The following is a 20,226-nucleotide window of genomic DNA, read 5'->3' as shown; positions in this document are numbered from 1 at the left end:
GAGGGCACAGGCGCCGGGAAAGGTCAAGAGAGGTCCTGCGCACTGCAGTACTTTACTCTGCCCTCAACAGGGCAGATAAAGTACGCCTGCATCGGAGCCGCGGCAGAAGTAAGGAGGACATCATCGCTAGACGATGGGAGGCGCCGGACCAGACCGCGACACCCATCTGACCGGACGCCAGGGTGAGTAAAATATAACTTGTTTTTATCTTTCAGAACGCTGTAGATAAGCCACTGATGGCGGGGACGGCAGCTGATAGGGCTAAAAATGGGTGACAGATTCCCTTCAATTCTACACCCACCTCAAGACTGCAGTGAGGAACTGAATTTACCCTTTACTGTAGTTAAAGGATCATCATTAATCCATCAATAACATGGTCTGTTAACCATGAATTAGCTTAGTTACTCACCGATAACGGTGTTTCTCGGAACCCATGACAGCACCACGGAGAGAAGGGATCCGCCCTTCAGGGACAGGAACCTACAGATAAAAAGGGCGGTACCTCTCCTCCACCTTCAGTTGGTTACAGAGCATCAGAGGGTCTCCAGGTTAGACAACAGAAATATATACAGAATATTATACTGCTTATTTATCAAAAGCACCGTGCCTAAACGGAAACACTCTACAAACAGTAAAACGTGCTCATCACACTCGTGAAGGGGAGGGGAATAAGCGGGTGCTGTCATGGGTTCCGAGAAACACCGTTATCGGTGAGTAACTAAGCTATTCTCTCTCACCCATGACAGCACCACGGAGAGAATTACAGAGATTGGTAGCTTAGGGAGGGACCACCGCCTGAAGGACCCTTCTCCCGAAGGTCAGGTCAGACGTAGAGGCTAGATCTAATCTATAGTGCCTAAAAAAGGTTGAAGGTGATGACCAGGTGGCCGCCTTACAGATTTGTTCTATTGATACCTCCGATCTTTCAGCCCATGAGGTCGCCATTGCCCTTGTGGAATGAGCTCTCAGCCCCTCCGGGATGGTATTTCCACTGGATGAGTATGCCAGGGCAATCGCATCCCTTATCCACCTTGCCAGGGTACTCTTGGATGCCTTGAGCCCCTTCCGAGGACCCTGGAAACATACAAAGAGAGCCTTCCTTCCTACATTTTTTGGTGGCCTCCAAGTACTGTACTATAACATCTAAAGTGTGGAGTTTTTCTTCACCCTTATTTTTTGGATTTTGGCAGAAGGAAGGAAGGACTACCTCTTGGGACCTGTGGAAATGTGATGATACTATAGGTAGATAGGCCGGGTCAGGTTTTAGGATGACTATCCTCTAGAATTTTTGTAAAAGGTGGCCCTGCTGATAAGGCTTGAATATCGCTCACTCTTCGAGCTGATGCTAGTGCCACCAGAAGCACCATTTTAAGTGATAGGATTTTTAGGGGTGCCGAGTAAATTGGTTCGAACGGGCGGCCTGTCAGTGTTGAAAGTACAAGATTCAGGTCCCATGACGGTAACCTTTGACTAGCTATTGGCCTAGATCTGGTTGCGGCCTTAATAAACCATGCTACCCAGGGGTCACCTGCCACATCATGGTTATAGAGGGCGCCTAATGCCGCTATTTGTACTTTTAATGTGTTGACCACCAGACCCTGTTCTAGGCCCTTTTGTAGAAATTCTAGGATTTTATCAATCTGAACCCAGTCCTGAACCTTTGCCCTAGAAGTGGATAGGAATTTTTTCCATGTTCTGCCGTAAGCTCTCATGGTAACCGGTTTCCTACTTTTTTGTAGTGTAGTTATCAGGTTCTCTGAAAATCCCCTGTCCCTCATCAGTGTCCTCTCAAATTCCATGCTGTTAAATGGAGGTTCGGTGCCGGAGGATGTAACACTGGGTCCTGCGATAGCAGGTTCGGGAGATCCGGTAGGATCCATGGGTCGGTTACTGAGAGCATTCTTAGCCAGGAAAACCAGGTTCTTTTGGGCCAGAAAGGGGCCATCAGTATCATTCTTGCCCCGTCCTCCCTGACTTTCTTTAGAACCGCTGGAATGAGCATGATTGAGGGAAAGGCATATGTTAGACTCTGTGTCCATGGGAGCATAAACACGTCCAGAGTTAGAAGATTCCCCCTGGGATCTAGGGAGCAGAAGGGGTCTACTTTTTTGTTTTTGAAATCGGCAACCAGATCTATGTCTGGGGTCCCCCACATTTTTACAATCTGCCGAAAAATGGACCACTTTAGTACCCATTCCCCCTGTCATAATTGGGTGCGGCTAATAAAGTCTGCCCTTTGATGCTCTGTACCCCTGATGTGTAGGGCTGTCAAAGATAGCAGGTTTGCCTCTGCCAGTTTGAGGATTTTGGCGGATGTGTCCATTAGGGCTTGGGACCTGGTTCCCCCCTGATGATTTATATAGGCCACTGTGACTCGATTGTCCGAAAGAATGCGGACATGGTGATTCTGGAGCAGGGGTAGGAAGTGTGTCAGTGCATAGCCTATTGCTAGAAGCTCTTTTTGATTTGAGGAGGCTTTTAGTTCTTGATCTCCCCATACGTTCAGAGTCACCTCGTTGTTCATGTGTGCTCCCCATCCCGTGGGACTGGCATCCGTTGTCCCTATGTACTGTATGTTATCTTTGTTACCCAGGGAATCCCTTTGGACAGATTTTCCTGGTTTCCCCACCAAGCTAGGGAACGAATAGTTCTTGAATTTAGGGTAATACGACCCTCTAGGTGTCCCCCTATTGCTGCCTGGTTGGCTAATACGACCCACTGGAGATCTCTAGTGTGTAACTGAGCCCAATGAACTGCTGGCAGGCAGGCGGATAGGGAACCCAGCAGTGACAGCCTTCCTTAGTGTCATAGAGGGATTTTGGATTGCTCTCGCTGTAATTTGAGCGATTTTCTCCTTTTTGTGGTCTTGGAGGCGACACTCCTGAATGTTTGAGTCTAGTGTTAGGCCCAAGAATTCTTGTACCCTGCTGGGCTCCAATCTTGATTTTTTTAGATTTAGAAGCCAGCCTAGGCCTTGTAGAGTGTCCATCACCCTGTCCCTCTGTTCTCTGCATTTTTGAGCCGAGCTGCCTGCTATTAGGAAATCGTCTAGATAAAGGATTATTATTATGTCTTGTTCCCTTATATGAGCCATCATTTCTGCTATTATTTTGGTGAATACCCATGGGGCTATCGATATTCCGAACGGCAGGGCTCTGTACTGGAATTCTTTCACCTTGCCCTTTATTGAGACGGCTAACCTGAGATATTTTCTGGAGTCTTTGTGGATAGGGACGTGATAATAGGCGTCGCTGAGATCTAACACAGTCATGTAGCAGTTTGGGAACAGGACTTTGGTGGTGGACCTGATCGACTAGATTTTGAAGCTCTGATTCCTGACGTATTCGTTTAGCTTTTTCAGATTTATAATCATCCGAAAGGTGCCGTCCGGTTTGGTTACTAGAAAAAGAGGGGAGTAGAACCCTCTGCCCATATCCTGCAGGGGAACCTCCTGGAGGACTCCTTTTTTAACTAGGCCTAGGACCTCGCTTTCTAGCGCTTCCTGTTCTTGCGTCCTGGATCTCAGCGGCGTTGTTACATACTTTTGAGGTGGGAGAGAGAGAAATTCTATTCTTAGGCCCTCCTGGATTAGGTTTACTATCCATGGGTTGTTTGAAATTCTCCTCCAGGCTGGAAGAAAAAGGGTTAACCTTCCCCCCCACCCTGGGCGTACTGTCACTTGGAGGGCTTTTTGTCTCGGGGAGTTATTAAAGAAGAACCCTCTCTCTTCTTTTGTCATCCCACTTTTGTTCCCTCGGTGGTCTCCTCTGAAAAAACCTCCTATTTCGAAAGGGCCTCTTAAATGCTATTGGCCCTAAATTTGGGAATCCTTTCTTCTTGTCTGCTGCTTTCTGGAGGATGCCATCTAACGTCTCCCCAAAAAGGAATTTCCCTTCACAGGGGATTGAAAATAGTTTCATTTTGGTCTGTAGGTCCCCTGGCCAACTTTTAAGCCATAGTGTCCTTCGGGCCGCGTTTGAAAGTGCTGCTGTTTTGGACGATAGCCTGACTGAATCGGCCGATGAGTCCGCTAGGAATGTAGCCGCTCCCCTTATTACTGGGATAGAATCTAAGATCTTATCTCTTGGTGTCCCTTCCCTCAGCTGTTTCTCAAGTTGGTCCACCCATACCATTAGGGCACTTGAGGTACATGTCACCGCTATTGCTGGCCTGAGGTTACCGCCTGCCGACTCCCATGCCCCCTTTAGAAAGGTATCCGCCTTTTTTTATCTAGGGGGTCCCTGAGGGTGCCCATGTCCTCAAAGGAAGGGCGAATTTCTTTGAGGCCTTAGCGACTGCTACATCGAGTTTCGGGGCTTTATCCCAAGACGTAGATGCCTCCTCCTCAAAGGGATATTTTCTTTTAAGGGAAGGGACTGTAGTATTTTTCCTGTCTGGCTTGTACCATTCTTTTTTTGATTAGGCCCTTGACAATTTCGTTAAGCGGAAATACTCTCCGTTTTTTCTGGCCTAGTCCGCCGAACATTATGTCCTGGACTGTTTTATCCGGCCTAGGGTCCAATACCCCCATGGTAGACCTTACAGCTTTTACTAGTCTGTCTACCTCTTCTGGGGGAAAACAGTGACGGCCCTACTGTTTCCTCGTCTGAGGATGAGGAGCCGGATTCCGAGGTTTTAGACGTGATTTCTCCCGACGTGGAAGAGTCTGACTGGGAGGTTTCTATACTGTCTTTCTTCCTCGTTTTATCCCTATGCTTAAGGGATACGAGTGCACTTAAACTCTGATTTAATTGCGGCCCTTAGGTCGGATGCGAAATCCGGAGTCTCCTGACAAAGAATTTCTTTTGTGCAAGACTCACATAGTTTTTTTCTCCCATGATACAGGTAGGGGTCTAGTGCAAGTGGGGCATTCCCTGTTCTTTTTTTTCCCTTCTTTCCCTAATAAGGGAGAGGAATTGTATTACAAGGGTGAACATTCACGAAGATCACTTACTCCCAAAAGGTGCGCGGCTGCAGGTACCGGTTCGGAAGATGAAGTCAGGTCCTGTATAGGCTTATCTCCTGGTGGCGATTTGCTCCTTGCTGCTTACTTACTATGCCGCGTGGAGTGACAGCTGGAACGGCCCTCTGTTTCGTTCCTTTTGTCGGTGATGGTGTTGGTGGTGCTGCTGCTGCTGCTTGAGCTGCTGCCTGGCATGCTGCTCCTGTTGCTGGTCGCTATCCTCCATTATTAGGATCGCTTCCAGCCAGAATTCTGTACCCACCATTTTTAAAGTTGTCGCCCGCGTGACGTCACAGCTCCCATCCTGCATCGCGCTGGTCGGGGAGCGCGCTCTTGCGCATGCGCCTGATTCAGGGACCCGGAAGCCGCTCCTCTACTTCCAGGGCAGCGGCCATCTTGGTACTCTGTACAATGGCGCTGCCCGCGCTTCCACCGGGTCCCCACGAGCCCCGATCTCCTTTCCGGAGCGGCGACTCTGCCGTTTCCCCCCCCCCCGCTCACCTGGCAGCCGGCATCAGCCCCAGCGGTGGCGGCTTCGGGCACCGTTCCTGCCGCGACAGGGGCCTCCCCACTGCCGAACACCGGACAGGCCGGCCACTTCCTTTGATACACAGGTACGCCGTACTGTGGGTCCCCCTGTCAGGGACAGGAACCCAACTGAAGGCGGAGGAGAGGTACCGCCCTTTTTATCTGTAGGTTCCTGTCCCTGAAGGGCGGATCCCCTCTCTTCGTGGTGCTGTCATGGGTGAGAGAGTAAAGTCATAACATGCAAAAGCATGCAGGACAGTTCATGGGCTCCTATATTTTTTTTTTTTTATAACATATTTTCATCAGTGATGGAATAAACAAGTTTCATGGAATCTTTTCTGCATTGTTGGACTTTTACTAAACTTGGAAATGAAGAGTCTGAATGCAGGCAGATGTCGGTGAAAGCCGCAAGACCTGAACACTCTAGCTGCAAACTGATTTTAGGTATATGATTCTATTGGATAGGTGATAAATGTTTGTGGCTGCAATACCCATTCAAAGAAACAAATGTGGGGAATGTTAGCCATTGCACATTCAATGAACAAGTGTGACCTGTCTTTTCTATTAAAGTCTATGAATGTTAGGTTAGAAGCCCATCTAAAATGTGCAACTGTATTTTTGACACTTGAAAAATTTGTACATTTGAGTACTGGTACATAAATGATTTTACAGACATGTCTGCAAGCTAAATACATGTTAATTTACAATGAACTCACCAACACAATATGATTGAAGCATAATTGGAACGCAGAAAAAAAAAAGTAAATGTAAGAGGTATAACACTTACCAACTTGACAGCCTCCTGGGCAGCCTCTTTTGTACAAAACGTCACAAAAGCATAGCCTCTATTTAAACCAGTTAAAGGATCCATCATTAAACGAAGATCCCAAATTGGCCCAGCCTTTTCAAATAGTGGAACAAGCTCATCTTCAAATAGATCTCTAGGAATTTTGCCCACAAATATCTAAAATGATAAATACTAAATCAATAACTAATAGAAAAGGTAAATTGTGAAACACCTCATCCTTTGCATCAGAAACCGCCATGGTATATTTCAGATTTTTTTTTTTTTTTAAACAAAAGTCAGATGTGCAGTTAGAAGGTATGGAAAATATAAACTATAAATTGCTTTTCATTTCTGTTAGATTAATTTGGCTCAAATTACTGCATCTAAAACTGCAGAGGCATTTTCCCAAAAAGTGCTGCATGAACCTACCTTTAAAGCACCACTACAGTCATTTTTTTTTTTATCATTGCTGGAGTGGCGCTTTAAATGTAAGCCTCCAGCCCCAGTTTCTTAAACTCCCCTTCTGGGAGTGTGCAGATAGGTAACTTTTCGCTGGAGACAGACCGGAGTGATGCTTGAAAAGAATGACAGTATCAGTGAAGTGGTGCTTTCAAAAGACTATTACCTCTGTGCCAACAGAAGGTTGCTGTCCTGAGTGAACTGTGCTTGGGGGTGGACCACCATATTTTCTTTGACCAGTTGTTACATCTAGAGTATATGCTGTCCTTTCTAGAAGAGCCTAAAATAAATAAAAAGATAAAGTGAAAACATAACAGATGGAGAGATCATTATTAACAGAGCCTAGTATAACTAATTTTGGTCCCGTGAAATTTAACTAATGTCTTCCCACTGCAATGTGGAATGGTATTTAAAAGGGGCTGCTCTACTATTAGATAAAAACATGTTCCCGTACAATGACATGACATTTTGTAATAAACTATGGCACCACCTGTTTAAGTGCCCAGCAATATACAGGTCCATCTAATCTTTCCTGCAGTGAACATCAATATGTCTCACATGTGGTCAGCACACAGGTTGTAAAGAGGAGTATACTTATTCCTATTCCTCATGTGTGATCAGCCTTTTTTGCACTTTACCTCTGATGGATCATATTATTGTTGCACTATATGCTTATATTATAAGCAAAGCATTATTTGATCCTTTAACCCCTTTCTGTCATGTGATGTACTATTCCGTCCATGTGCCCTGGGACTTAATTCCCAGGGACGGGATAGTGCGTCACAGCGATCAGCGGCGCCCACGTGGTGAGCGCCGCCGATTGCGGCCGGGTGTCAGCTGATTATCACAGCTGACACCTGGCACAATGTGTCAGGGGCGGTCACGGACCGCCCCCGCCACGTTAACCCCTTGCACACCGCGATCAAACACGATCGCGGTGTACCAGGGGTTAAAGGGAAGCATCGGCAGGGAGGGGGCTCCCTCCGTGCTTCCCTGAGCCCCCCACAGCAGCGCAATGTGCAGCGCTGCTGCGGGGGGCTCCATCCCTGCAGGTCCCCGAATCCAAGATGGCGACGGGGACCTTCGGGGGCCTGCAGGGAGCTGGCTTCCTCATGCCTGCAAAGCGCAGGCACGGAGGAAGCCTTGTGCAGTGCCTGTGACAGATCGCTGATCTGTCAGTGATCTGTGATGTGACAGATCAGCGATCTGTCACATGACAGGTATGCCCCCCCGGGACAATGTAATAAAGTAAAAAAAAAAAAAAAAAAAAAAAAAAAAAAAAGTGTAAAAATAAAATTTTAAACCATTGCTAATTAAAAAAAAAATATTCCCTAATAAATTCATTTTTTGGAAATAATAAATAAAAAGTACACATTTGGTATCGCCACGTCCGTAACGACCCGCCCTATAAAACTGTCCCATTAGTTAACCCCTTTAGTGAACCCCTTAAAAAATAAAACTAAAAAATGAAGCAAAAAATAATGATTTATTATCATACTGCAGAACAAAAAGTGCAATAACGTGCGATCAAAAGGACGCATATAAATATCCATGGTACCGCTGAAAACGTCAACTTGTCTCACAAAAAACGAGCCGCCATACAGCATCATCAGCAAAAAAATAAAAAAAATTATAGATCGCAGAATAAAGCGATGCAAAAATAATTTTTTATATAAAATTGTTTTCATTGCATAAAAGCGCCAAAACATTAAAAAAAAACGACCTAAACGAGGTATCGCTGTAACCGTACTGACCCGAAGAATAAAAACGCTTTATCAATTTTACCGCAAGCAGAAGGGTGTAAACGCAACCCCCAAAAGAAATTCATGAAACGCTGGTTTTTGTTCATTCTGCGTCCCAAAAATCAGAATAAAAGTATGATGTCACGTGCCCGAAAATGATATTAATAAAAACGCCATCTCGTCCCGCAAAAAATAAGACCTCACATGACTCTCTGCGTCAAAATATGGAAAAAAATTATGGCTCTCAATATGTGGTGATGCAAAAACTATTTTTACAATAAAAAGCGTCTTTTAGCGTATGACAGCTGCCAAACATAAAAACCCGCCATAAATAGTAAATCAAACCCCCCGTTATCACCCCCTTAGTTAGGGAAAAATAAAATAGAAAAAAAGTATTTATTTCCATTTTCCCATTAGGGCTAGGGCTGAGACTAGGGTTAGGAGTGTGTTGGGGGTTAGGGTTGGAGTAATAATTGGGGGGTTTCCACTGTTTGGGCACATCAGGTGCTCTCCAAATGCAACATGGCGTCTGATCTCAATTCCAGCCAATTCTGAGTTGAAAAAGTCAAATGGTGCTCCTTCCCTTCCAAGCTCTGCCATGCGCCCAAACAGTGTTTTACCCCCACACATAGGGTATCCGCATACTCAGGACAAATTGCAAAACAACTTTTGGGGTCCAATTTCTCCTGTTATCCGTAGGAAAATAAAAAATTGGGGGCAAAAATATCATTTTTGTGGAAAAAAATGATTTTTATTTTCACGCCCGGGCGTTATAAACTTCTGTAAAGCACTTGGGGGTTCAAAGTGCTCACCACACATCTAGATAAGTTCCGTGGGGGGTTTAGTTTCCAAAATGGGGTCACTTGTGGGGGGTTTCCACTGTTTAGGTACATCAGGGGTTCTCCAAAAGCAACATGACACCCGCAGACCATTACATCAAAGTCTGCATTCCAAAACGTCACTACTTCCCTTCCGAGCCCTGACGTGTGCCCATACAGTAGTTTTCTCCCACATATGGGGTATGAGTGTACTCAGGACAAATTGGACAACTTTTGGGGTCCAATTTCTCCTGGTACCCTTGGGAAAATAAAAAAATTGGTGACTAAAAGATCATGTTTAGGGAAAAAATAAGATTTTTTTATTTTCACGCGCGGACGTTATAAACTTCTGTGAAGCACTGGGGGGGGGGGGGGGGGTTCAAAGTGACCACCACACATCTAGACAAGTTCCTTGGGGGGGTCTAGTTTCCAAAATGGTGTCATTTGTGGGGGGTACTAGATACCAGCGTGCAATGCAGCCAGGGCAGAAGGTGTAGGCAGAGCGGCGCAGCTCTGCTATCTGCTACTCCGGTCTGACAGACTGGAGTAGCAGATAGAGCTACTCCGGTCTGTGCAGCGTTGCGCACTGGCCATCGGGAGACCAGCGATGAAAAAAATGGCCCAGGACGATCCAGCACGATCAGCGATACCCGGCAGGGGGGCCGATCGCTGCTGGATGTCACACAGCGATTTCGCTGGAGAGATCGCTGATGTGTCACAAAATCAGCTATCCTCGCCAGCGAGATCGCTGTGTGTAATGGGCCCTTTAGGCTAACAGTGACAGAATGTGCCGCTGATGGGAGACGTAGTCTCAGTCAGCGCCCGTGTCCACAGTAAAAAAAAAAAATAAAATTACATACACATTCACACAAAAAACCATTATACTCACCTAACACCAAATCCCAAATGCCCTCGTCTCCTAGAAAACATGGAAAATAATAAAACCAATATATACTCAATGTCCGCCTTAGTCCACCTAATTCTGAGTGTCCCACGGCGATCTCACATGTATAACAGTCACATCAGGAGATGTGACTGCTCTACCCGGCCGCTGGCGATACACAGCAGGAGCAATTACCTCCTGTCAGTGTATCACTGAGCTGCCGTGAGAGTTCACCAGAGTTCATCAGTTGATCAGCTACGATGCTCTCACTTACGGCACCGTTGCAGGTGAACTTTCTCACGCAGCAGTGGTGCCGTAAGGGAGATCACCTGAGCTGATCAGCTGTCAGTGTATCGCTGGCTGTCTTTGAGAAGTCACATCAGTGACTGCTCTCAAAGTGATCAGGATCGTCGTGGGACATTATGGATTATCTTCTCGGCGAACACGTGAGGAATATTGTGGTTTATATTATTTTTGTTGCAGGAGACGTTGGCTTCGATGTGAGTATGGTTTAATTAAGATTCCTTGAAGGAGTGTCATTATTTCAAATAAAGGATTTTATTCTGGGTGTCTGTTTTTATACAATATCACTATGGGGTTACTAATGGACAGGTGTCTTATTGACACCTCTCTATTACTAAGCTGTAGGCTTGATGTCACCAGATAATACAAAGGTGACATCAACCCCACAAATATGAACCCCATTTGCCACCGCTACAGGGCAAGTGGGAAGAGGGAGGCTAAGCGCCAGTTTTGGGGCATCTTATAGATGCACCTTTTCTAGGGCAGCTGAGAGCTGATTTTTTTTTTTTTATCTGTGTGGGGCCAATATCAATGGCCCCTTCATAGGCTATTAATACCAGTCTGTAACTGTCTGCCTAGCCCTTTGCTGGTTAGATTTTATAGGGGGACCCTCTGTCAATTTTTTTCTGGGGTCCCCCTGCAAACTAGCCAGCTGTGAGCGGATATTTATAGACTGGGAACCGTTATGGACATTGGCTCCTTTGCAGAACATTAACATCAGCCGTCAGCTTTTCCTGTGCTGATTGTTAACATTTTGCGGGAGCCCACGCAACTTCTTTTTCTTTAAAATTAATAGTTGCTGTTTGGTTTCAGCCTATGTATGTTCGTTCTGTTAACGCTCCTACATAGGCTGGTGACAGAGTGTGTGTGAATGTGAGTGTACTTATCGCCTTAGTAGTAATGAGGGTGTTGGGCTGACACCTTTTCATTACTAAGCCTAGGTGTCAATGACAGCTGCTGACACAAAGTCCTAAATCCCATTACCCTGAAACCACACTGCAACAGCATGAAAAAGGTGGTTTTGAACCAGGAAATTACATCACAAAACTTTTTTTTTTTAAATATCTTTATTTGGCTCAAAAAAGCCTTCATCGCTGTGCAAAAACATGCGTTTTTGCAGCAGCATGTTTCCTGCAAAAAGAAGAAGAACCCCTGCAGAAGTTTCTGCAAGCAAATACTCAATGTGAACACATAGCCTTAGGCTGTGTGCAGACGCTGCGGAATCCGCACGGATTTTGCAAAAACCGCAGATAAACCGCAGGTCAAAAGACCTGCGGATTATCTGCGGTTTTGCCTGCGGTTTGGTCCTGCGGATTCACCATCTCTACAATGGTGGAGATAGGATTGCGCAGAAAGAATTGACATGTCAATTCTTTCTGCGGTTTCAAAACCGCAGCAAATTCGCGCGGATTTTTCCGCAACGTCTACACAGCGTTTTTTTTTTACCATTCATTTGAATGGTACTGTACACCGCAGCTAAAACTGCTGCGGGTCCGCAGCAGCCAAAACCGCTGCGGAATCGCAGCGGAATCCGCAGCGTGTGCACATACCCTTAGAGTTTGTCCACTATAACACTCAACCTACCCATAGGATAGGTCAATGTCTGATAGGTGGGGGTGTGGCGTCAGTCTGCATAAGATGAACCGACTCCTAAAATATATAATAAATTGGGTAAACTGACACAATGCAGTATGTGAGGAATTTTTTTTTTTTTCCCAAAATTTGGTGAAGTTATAAAAGGTCTTCTGTCTGTTGTAATCATGATCTAAGGAACTCAGCTTTTAGTTGAGATGAATCTACATTATGTACATGCTCAGTAGTAAAGCTCCTCCTCTACAGATCAAAGAAAAAAAAAAGCACTGGTAAGGAATGCCTACAGGTCTGCACTCATCTCACGAACTACTAGCATGAACAGAAGACAGGATTCAGGCAAGTACTTGTCTAGCCTTAAAATAATTAAATCAGATTTGAGGCCAATTACATTTCTCAGAACAAAATTCATAGTCTGCACAAATGTCATTAAGTACTTTTTTGTTGAATAGTCTTTTTTCCCCCACGTACTGCATAGCGTGTTGCATGCTTACAAGTTATTAGGGTGTGTGCACACATTGCGGTTTCTGCTGCGGATCCGCAGCGGATTTGGCCCTGCGGATCTGCAGCAGTTTCCGAGGTGTTGTACAGTACCATTTTAGTCTATGCAAAAAGAAAAACACAATGCACACGTTGCGGATTAATCCACGCAGATTTAAATCCGCAGCATGTCACTTTGTGCGGATTCCACAGCTGTTTGGCACCTGCTCCGTGACAGGTGTCAAGCCGCAGGCTAATCCGCACGTCATTTGACCTGCGGATTTTGACAAATCTGTGCGGAAAAATCAGCAGCAGAATCCAAAACGTGTGCACACACCCTTAAAGTTTTGTGTTCTAAAGTTGTATCCCAATATATTTATGATATTGATTATTGTATCATAGTGGTGACCCTGATGTTACCATTTTACTACAGTAAATTTAGCACTTAAACATGAACCATGTATGGAGTCGGAGTTAGGGAAATTGAGGAGTCGGAGGTTTGGCTTACCAACACCACAAACCTGCCCCAATTAGCAGTTTTTGGTGCTGGTGGTGTCCAGAAGTGCTCAGTTACGGAGCTGCTCCATCTACTGAGTGGACAGGTACTGCATATCTGCCCCTAGTTGATTTGAATAGGGGACTTTTGGACGAAACTAGCATCAAAAACAGTCGATCAGGGGTGCTGGGTGTCGCATCCCCACTTGTCCAAACTTTTGACAATATTGTACATACAGCTGTGCAACTAATGAGCCTGTTTAAGTCATATGAAGAATTTTCTTTCATCGGCGAGAATCAGGTAGATTATGCTAATCATATTCTGATCAGCGTCTGAGACAAGTTCTCAGATGTGGAGAAAATGGAAAAAAAATTCTCCATTCTGTCATTTAAGTGCAGTCCGATTTTTCCACAGACCCATTGACTTGCATAGCCAAGTGTGATACAAATATTGGACGCAAATCGTGCATGCTGTAAATTTTTCCTCTAACGCTGTCCGGGGGGGGGGGGGAATTGGACATGTGCACGGCCCCATAGAATAACGGAGTGCAATTTGATGTTTTGTCGCATCACACTGACTGAAGAGAGGGATTTTGGGTTCTTACGGTAAAATCTCTTTCTTGGAGCCTTCATTGGGGGACACAGATTACCATGGTGTATGCTGCTGCTAGGAGGCTGACACTATGCAAAGCAAAAAACTTGGCTCCTCCCCGGCAGTATACACCCACCGACAGGCACCAAGTACCTTAGTTGGTGAGAAGCAACCAAAAACTATCAACATATGTACCAACCCAACAAGGGACTCGAAGACCCAACACGGTACAACTTAAACAGGGAGGGTGCTGGGTCCACCAATGAAGGCTCCAATAAAGAGATTTTACGGTAAGAACCCAAAATCCCTCTTATCGCCTTATTGGGGGACACAGATTACCATGGGACGTTCCAAAGCAGTCCCGAGGGTGGGAACAGCCATAAAGGAACGAAAGGAGGAAGGGCTTAGGTTGGTCGATGTGCTACCGCCACCTGCAGAACCTTCCTACCAAGAGCTGCATCAGACGAGGCCTGGGTATGAACCCTATAGAACCTCGCAAAGGTGTGCAAAGACAACCAGGTCGCAGCTCTGCAAAGTTGTAAGGCCGAAGCCTGGTGTCGCACAGCCCAAGAAGTCCCTACGGCACGGGTGGAGTGGGCTCTCACTCCCGGAGGGGGCCGTTTTTCCTGAAGTCGTTAGGCCTCCAGAATGGTAGAACGAATCCAGCGAGCAATCGTTGATTTGGATGCCGGAAGTTCTTTCCAGCAACCTTCAGAGATGACAAGCAGGGAATCGGATTGGCGAAAAGAAGCGGTCCTGGCAAGGTAGACACGCAAGGCTCTCACTACATCCAGTTTGTGGAGCGACTTTTCCAGATGAGCAGGCGCAGGACAAAATGATGGAAGGACAATATCTTCGTTAATGTGAAAGGGGGATATCACCTTTGGAAGGAAGGAACTGGCCTGAGGACAACCTCATCTTGGTGGAGGATTAGGTACGGGGAACGACAGGATAAAGCCGCCAGCTCAGAAATTCTCCTGATGGATGTAATGGCGATTAGAAAAGCCACCTTCCATGAGAGAAGGGACAGAGGAATGTCCTGGATTGGTTCGAACGGCGCCTTTTGGAGAGCGCGAAGAACGAGATTGAGATCCCACGGATCTATCACAGAATGATGAGGAGGAGCCACATGGGCGACTCCTTGGAGAAAAGTCTTCACCTGCGGTAAGGAAGCCAGATCCTTCTGGAAGAGGATTGTCAGGGCAGACACCTGACCTTTGAGGGTACTGAGAGACAGGCCCGCATCCATACCGGACTGGAGGAAGCCAAGTATGGATGGAATGGAGAACGACAATGGAAAAACATCGTTATCATTGCACCAACGGAAAAATGCCTTCCAGTACCTATGGTAAATGCGGGAGGAGGCTGGCTTCCTAGCTCTGATCATGGTTTGACTGACCCGGCTGGAAAACCCTGATTCTCTCAGTATTGCGGCCTCAACTGCCATGCCGTTAAACTCAGACTGAGAATTCTGGTGGTAAAGGGGGCCTTGTGAGAGAAGAACTAGACTGTCTGGAAGCCTCCAGGGGACGTCCGCGAGCATGTTCACCAACTCCACGTACCAAGGACGTCTTGGTCAGTCCAGAGCCACCAGAATGACTGGGATGCCCTCTGACTATCTTTTTGACCACCCTTGGGATTAGGGCAAGGGGAGGAAACAGGTAAGGCAGTTGGAACTGGGACCACGGAATTACCAGGGCGTCGCAACCGACGGCTAGAGGATCCCTGGACCTGGCTACAAAGTGAGGAACTTTGTTGTTCATCCGAGATGCCATGAGATTAACGTCCGGGGTGCCCCAACGCTGGCATATCTGATTGAAGACTGTGGGATGAAGGGACCATTCGCCTGACGCTAGACCCTGGCGACTTGAGAAGTCGGCTTCCCAATTCTCCACCCCTGGAATGTGAACGGCGGAGATCGCCGGAACGTGACGCTCTGCCCAATGCAGTATCCTTGCCACTTCTGACATTACCTGCCGGCTGTGAGTACCGCCCTGGTGGTTTATGTACGCCACGGCCGTGGCGTTGTCTGACTGAATGCGGACTGGTTTGCCTACGAGGAGAGGCTGCCAACGGAGAGCAAGGAAGATTGCTCTGATCTCCAGAAGGTTGATGGGAAGAAGAGCCTCCTGGGCGTTCCAGCGCCCTTGGGCCGTTTTCCGATGATATACCGCCCCCCCCCCCCCATCCCAGGAGACTGGCATCGGTGGTGATGACTTGCCACTGAGGCAGAAGGACCTTCCCTGGAGAACTGACGCCGGCAAAAGTCCAAGTCAGCGATTGCATGACTGAGCGGAAGGAGGATGGGGTGGTCCAGAGAAAATGAAGTCTTGTCCCAGACTGAAAGGAGGAACAGCTGGAGAGAGCGAGTGAAATTGTGCGAAAGGCACTGCTTCCATGGAAGCTATCATCTTCCCCAGGACCCTCATGCAGGACCGAAGGGGCATGATCCTCGAGCGTTTTAGGGATCAGATTCCCTTGCAAAAGGGTTGAAAACTTGTCCCTCGGTAGAAACACCCGGGCTAGATTCGTGTCGAATTCCATGCCCAAAAAGGTCAGACGCTGGGTAGGGTGCAGGATGGACTTCTCCTTGTTGACTATCCATCCGAGGCGGCCGAGAGCATCCAGGGTTATCTGAAGACTTTGAAGACAGTCTTGGCGGGACGAGCCCTTGATCAGGAGATCGTCCAGATAAGGGATGATGAGAATCCCCCTGGATCGAAGGATGACTATGACTGTTGCCATTACTTTCGTAAAGACATGGGGAGCGGAGGCCAGGCCGAAGGGAAGGGCCGCGAACTGATAGTGATTGTTCTGAATCGCAAAGCGGAGGAATCTCTGATGTTGCAGACAAATAGGGATGTGGAGGTAGGCATCCTGTATGTCGACAGAGCAGAGGAACTCTCCGGGTTCCATCGAGGCTATTACCGAGCGCAGGGTCTCCATCTTGAAGTGGAGGACCCTCACATGGCGGTTGAGCAACTTGAGATCCAAAATTGGACGAAGAGAGACGTCTTTTTTCGGGACTACGAAGAGATTTGAGTAGAACCCTGAAAACCGTTCGTTTGAAGGAATGGGGACGACAACCCCGGCGGAAAGAAGGGAGGAGACGGCCTGAAGGAACCCTGGAATCTGGGACCGCTGTCTTGGGGTTCGAGACAGGAAGAAGCGACTGTCTGGGAGGGAAGAAAATTCGATTTTGTAATCGGAAGTGATGATTTCCCTTACCCAAGCGTCGTCGACAGACAGCCAAGCGTCCTTGAAAAAGGAAAGTCTGCCCCCCACCCTGGAAGAATTTCCAGGTGGGGGTGACCCTTTACTTAGAGGAAAATCTGCCGGACCGGGAGCCTGAAGACCTGGTGGGCTGGCCTCTCGACCTCCAGCGGGGAGCGGGTTTATATGATGGTTTCCTCCGGTCCCTGAAAGCGGAGGGCCGGTCCTGCTGGGATGAACCTTCTGTGGAAGCGAAGGGGCGAAAGGACCTAAACGGCAGAGCAGCCTTTTTGTTGAAAAAACTTCTAGGCCGGGACTGAGTACTTTTACCACCAGTGGCATCCGAAATTATCTGATCCAGCTTGGCGCCAAAGAGCCTAGAGCCGTGAAAAGCCAGGTTGGTGAGCGACTTTTTAGAGGTGGTGTCCACACTCCACGACTTCAACCAAAGGATGCGGCGTATGGCTACTATGTTGCTGTTAGCTCTTGCTACACATCCGGCCGCGTCCAAGGAGGCGGCCAAAAGGTATTTACCTGCATGACTAATTTGATCTGCCAAATCTGCCAGCTCGTCCTGAGGTGCTGCCGCTAAGATGCGATTGCAAAGAATTTTTGCCCAAGCTGAAATGACCTTGGCCACCCAGGCGGAGGCGAAAATAGGACAGAGGGAGGCGCCGGATGCCTCAAAAATTGACTTAGAGATTCTATTTGCCTGTCCCGTCGGATCTTTAAGTGAAGCTCCGTCCGCGAGGGATAGAACAGTCTTAGAGGAAAGACGGGAAACTGGAGGATCTACCTCAGGAGCTTTGGTCCATTTCGTGACTAGATCCACCTCGAAGGGATATAGCACATCTAAGTACTTGCGGCCTGAAAAACGTTTCTCGGGGTGTTCCCAGTGATTGGCTAAGGAAGTGTGTCGAACTCCTTGTGATTAGGAAAGGTTCGAGGGGGAGGCCTCGCTCGCTTAAAAGAGACAGAGCATTCCTGAGGAGGTGCCTTATCTTCCTGTATTTTGAGGGTTTGGAAGATAGCTGATATGAGACTACCTACCATGTCCCGAGTTCTAGCCATGTTGTCCGCCTCGGAGTCAGATCCGGATTGGGAATCGTCTGACCTATGGTAGTCTGCTGATGAGGGAGACGAGGAGTGTAGCCTGGGTGAAGCGGAAGGACCTTGCGAGCTGGAAGAAGAGCCAGACAGAGCCCGCTTTCTAGAATCTCTACCCGGCCTGTCTGCTTGAAGGTCGCGGTCAGGTGCAGGCGACTCACTGTGAGGGGCGGTCGGCGCACGGGTGGCTGTAGATAACTGAGGTAACCGTTCTAAGACCTGGACCAGAGACTGAGAAACTTTAGTCAAATCAGAGACTGACTACATTGCAAAGGCCCACTCAGGGGGTGGCGTGCTCTCATTTCGGGGCTCGGAGTGCTCCTGGGGGGGCAGACATGGTGGAAGGGCTGCAGGACAGGCAGAAAGGAGACGACTGACCTGATGCCCACTTCTTTTTACAGCGCGCGCAGGCGTAGTGAATAGCGGTGGGTCTGGAAGAGAGCCCTTGCAGAGTTGGGCATAAGTCTATGCGGCAGTAGCACTAAGCTGACAGGGAACTGCCGTGGGGAGCCAAGTGTAGCGTCAAACTATAGCAGCGCCAAGCCTACCGAGGTTCAGATGCGGAGCAAACACCTTGTGTCCCCCAAGAAGAGATCCGGAGAAGGGAGAAAAAGTGATCTCAGAAATGCCAGAATAACGCTAGCGGTGGGCGGAGCTTAACGGTTGAGCCACGTGATTGGATGAAGACCGAGGGGGGGCGCGGGTAGAGGGGGAGACTGATTGCGCTGAAGAGAAGGCAGCCCCGTGATGGGCTGAAAAAGGCACGAATAAATCACGCGCAGAGAGGAGGAAGAAGCCTGCCAAAGTGAAAGCGCGTCTGCAAGAGCCCTAAAAGTCATTGTGAAAGGAGGGGGAAGCAGTGACATCGGCTACTGTGAATGGTGAGTTCTGTGTTGTCAGCTGTGTATAGCTGTCCCCTCTGTCAGTGTAATTCTGCCTCTGAAGAGAAGGAAAATGACTTTCTGATGATCGTTACCCTTTAAAAACAAAGTGAGAATGTTCTGGCATTTCTATTTAAAATGTTTGCCCCATTGTTCCAGCTAGAATACCAGTCACTGGCACAAATATATGAGGCTGAAACTGAAAGAGCGAAGGGGAGGGCAGTGCTTGTTGGAGATATGTATCGCGTTCAATGAGCTGATTAGTGGAGGTGCTGGTACTAGCCACCAATATTATAGATCAACAAAAAGGTATAACAAACGTTTTTATGCGACCAAAGAAAACATAAAAAAAAAAATAGAAACACACTTGCCTTTATTTTGGATTCATCTGGTCCTTTACTAGAATCCGCAACTTTGGTCCCTTGTTTCTCTCGCTGCCTGTAAGTCTTCATGACTCCACATAAAAAGGCACTTTTATTCTAAAAGAACAATAAAAAAAAGGTCAGCAAAATTTAAATTTTACAAAAGGGATAAAAGAGAAAAAAAAAAAAAAAGAATGATTAAGATGTGAAAGCTGCGCTTATGCATTAGGCCTCTTTCGCACTTCAGTTTTTTTTTTGCATCAGTTATAATCCGCCAAAAAGGCAGACAAGCGGATCCGTTCTCAACTGATGTGAGGAATGAGGAATTCTGGTTAAATCAGTGTCTGGAGGATCCGCCAGAGGAAAAAACGTTGCAAGATCCGTTTTGAATTCTTTGAGGATGGTGACGGACAGCAACTTTTGGCGGATCCTCAAAAAAAAAAGGATGCAACGGACAGCAATCCGTCACAATCCGCCATTAATGCAAGTCAATGGGGAAAAAAAACGGATCCTCAAAAGAAAATTGAGGATCCGTTTTTTTTCAAAACCTGGTGGATTGTGACTGATTGTAAAAAACGGAAGTGTGAAAGAGGCCTTACCGGTACAAGGCAAATTAAATTATTTGCTTTATATTATTTATCTTGAACCAACTTCAAAACATAGCGAGACATGGATATAACTTTTTTTTTGGAAGAAACATGATCAACGCAAGCAGTCTTCGTGCACATGTTTAGCATTATGATAAGTAACTTAGATACAGACAGAGCAAACAGTAGGTAAGAGGAGATTTAATTCACATAGCAAATACTGCATCCAGATGTTGGCAGATTCCTGGTAGAAACATGATACACTCATTTTAAACACAAATTAATATGGGATCGTGATAGATATATATTTATAATTTTGCAGCAATATGGGAACTTAAATGAATGAAACGTGAGAAGATTAGGCGCAGATTTAAATGAAGAATCCATAACCAAAACTTCAAATTTCATTTGTGAATATACGCGAGGGGATGCTTCT

General features: G+C 46.9%; 1 protein-coding gene across 8 annotated transcripts in view; it reads right to left on the bottom strand.

Moving 5' to 3' along the window:
• The window catches only part of SYNCRIP (synaptotagmin binding cytoplasmic RNA interacting protein), an 83,641-nt gene that overhangs the window by 27,468 nt on the left and 35,947 nt on the right, over positions 1-20,226 (bottom strand). For all 8 annotated transcript variants that reach the window (XM_073589627.1, XM_073589628.1, XM_073589629.1 and 5 more), the window contains 3 exons: positions 19,213-19,320; positions 6,904-7,017; positions 6,279-6,455 (listed from right to left, as the gene is read on the bottom strand). In XM_073589627.1, the coding sequence (XP_073445728.1) occupies positions 6,279-6,455; positions 6,904-7,017; positions 19,213-19,320 (399 nt within the window). The remainder of the gene's footprint in view (positions 1-6,278; positions 6,456-6,903; positions 7,018-19,212; positions 19,321-20,226) is intronic.

Source organism: Dendrobates tinctorius, unplaced genomic scaffold (genome assembly GCF_039654945.1).
Source record: "Dendrobates tinctorius isolate UK_male_01 unplaced genomic scaffold, ASM3965494v1 ptg000111l, whole genome shotgun sequence".
NCBI lineage: Eukaryota > Metazoa > Chordata > Amphibia > Anura > Dendrobatidae > Dendrobates > Dendrobates tinctorius.
This window is presented reverse-complemented; position numbering and strand designations above follow the sequence as displayed.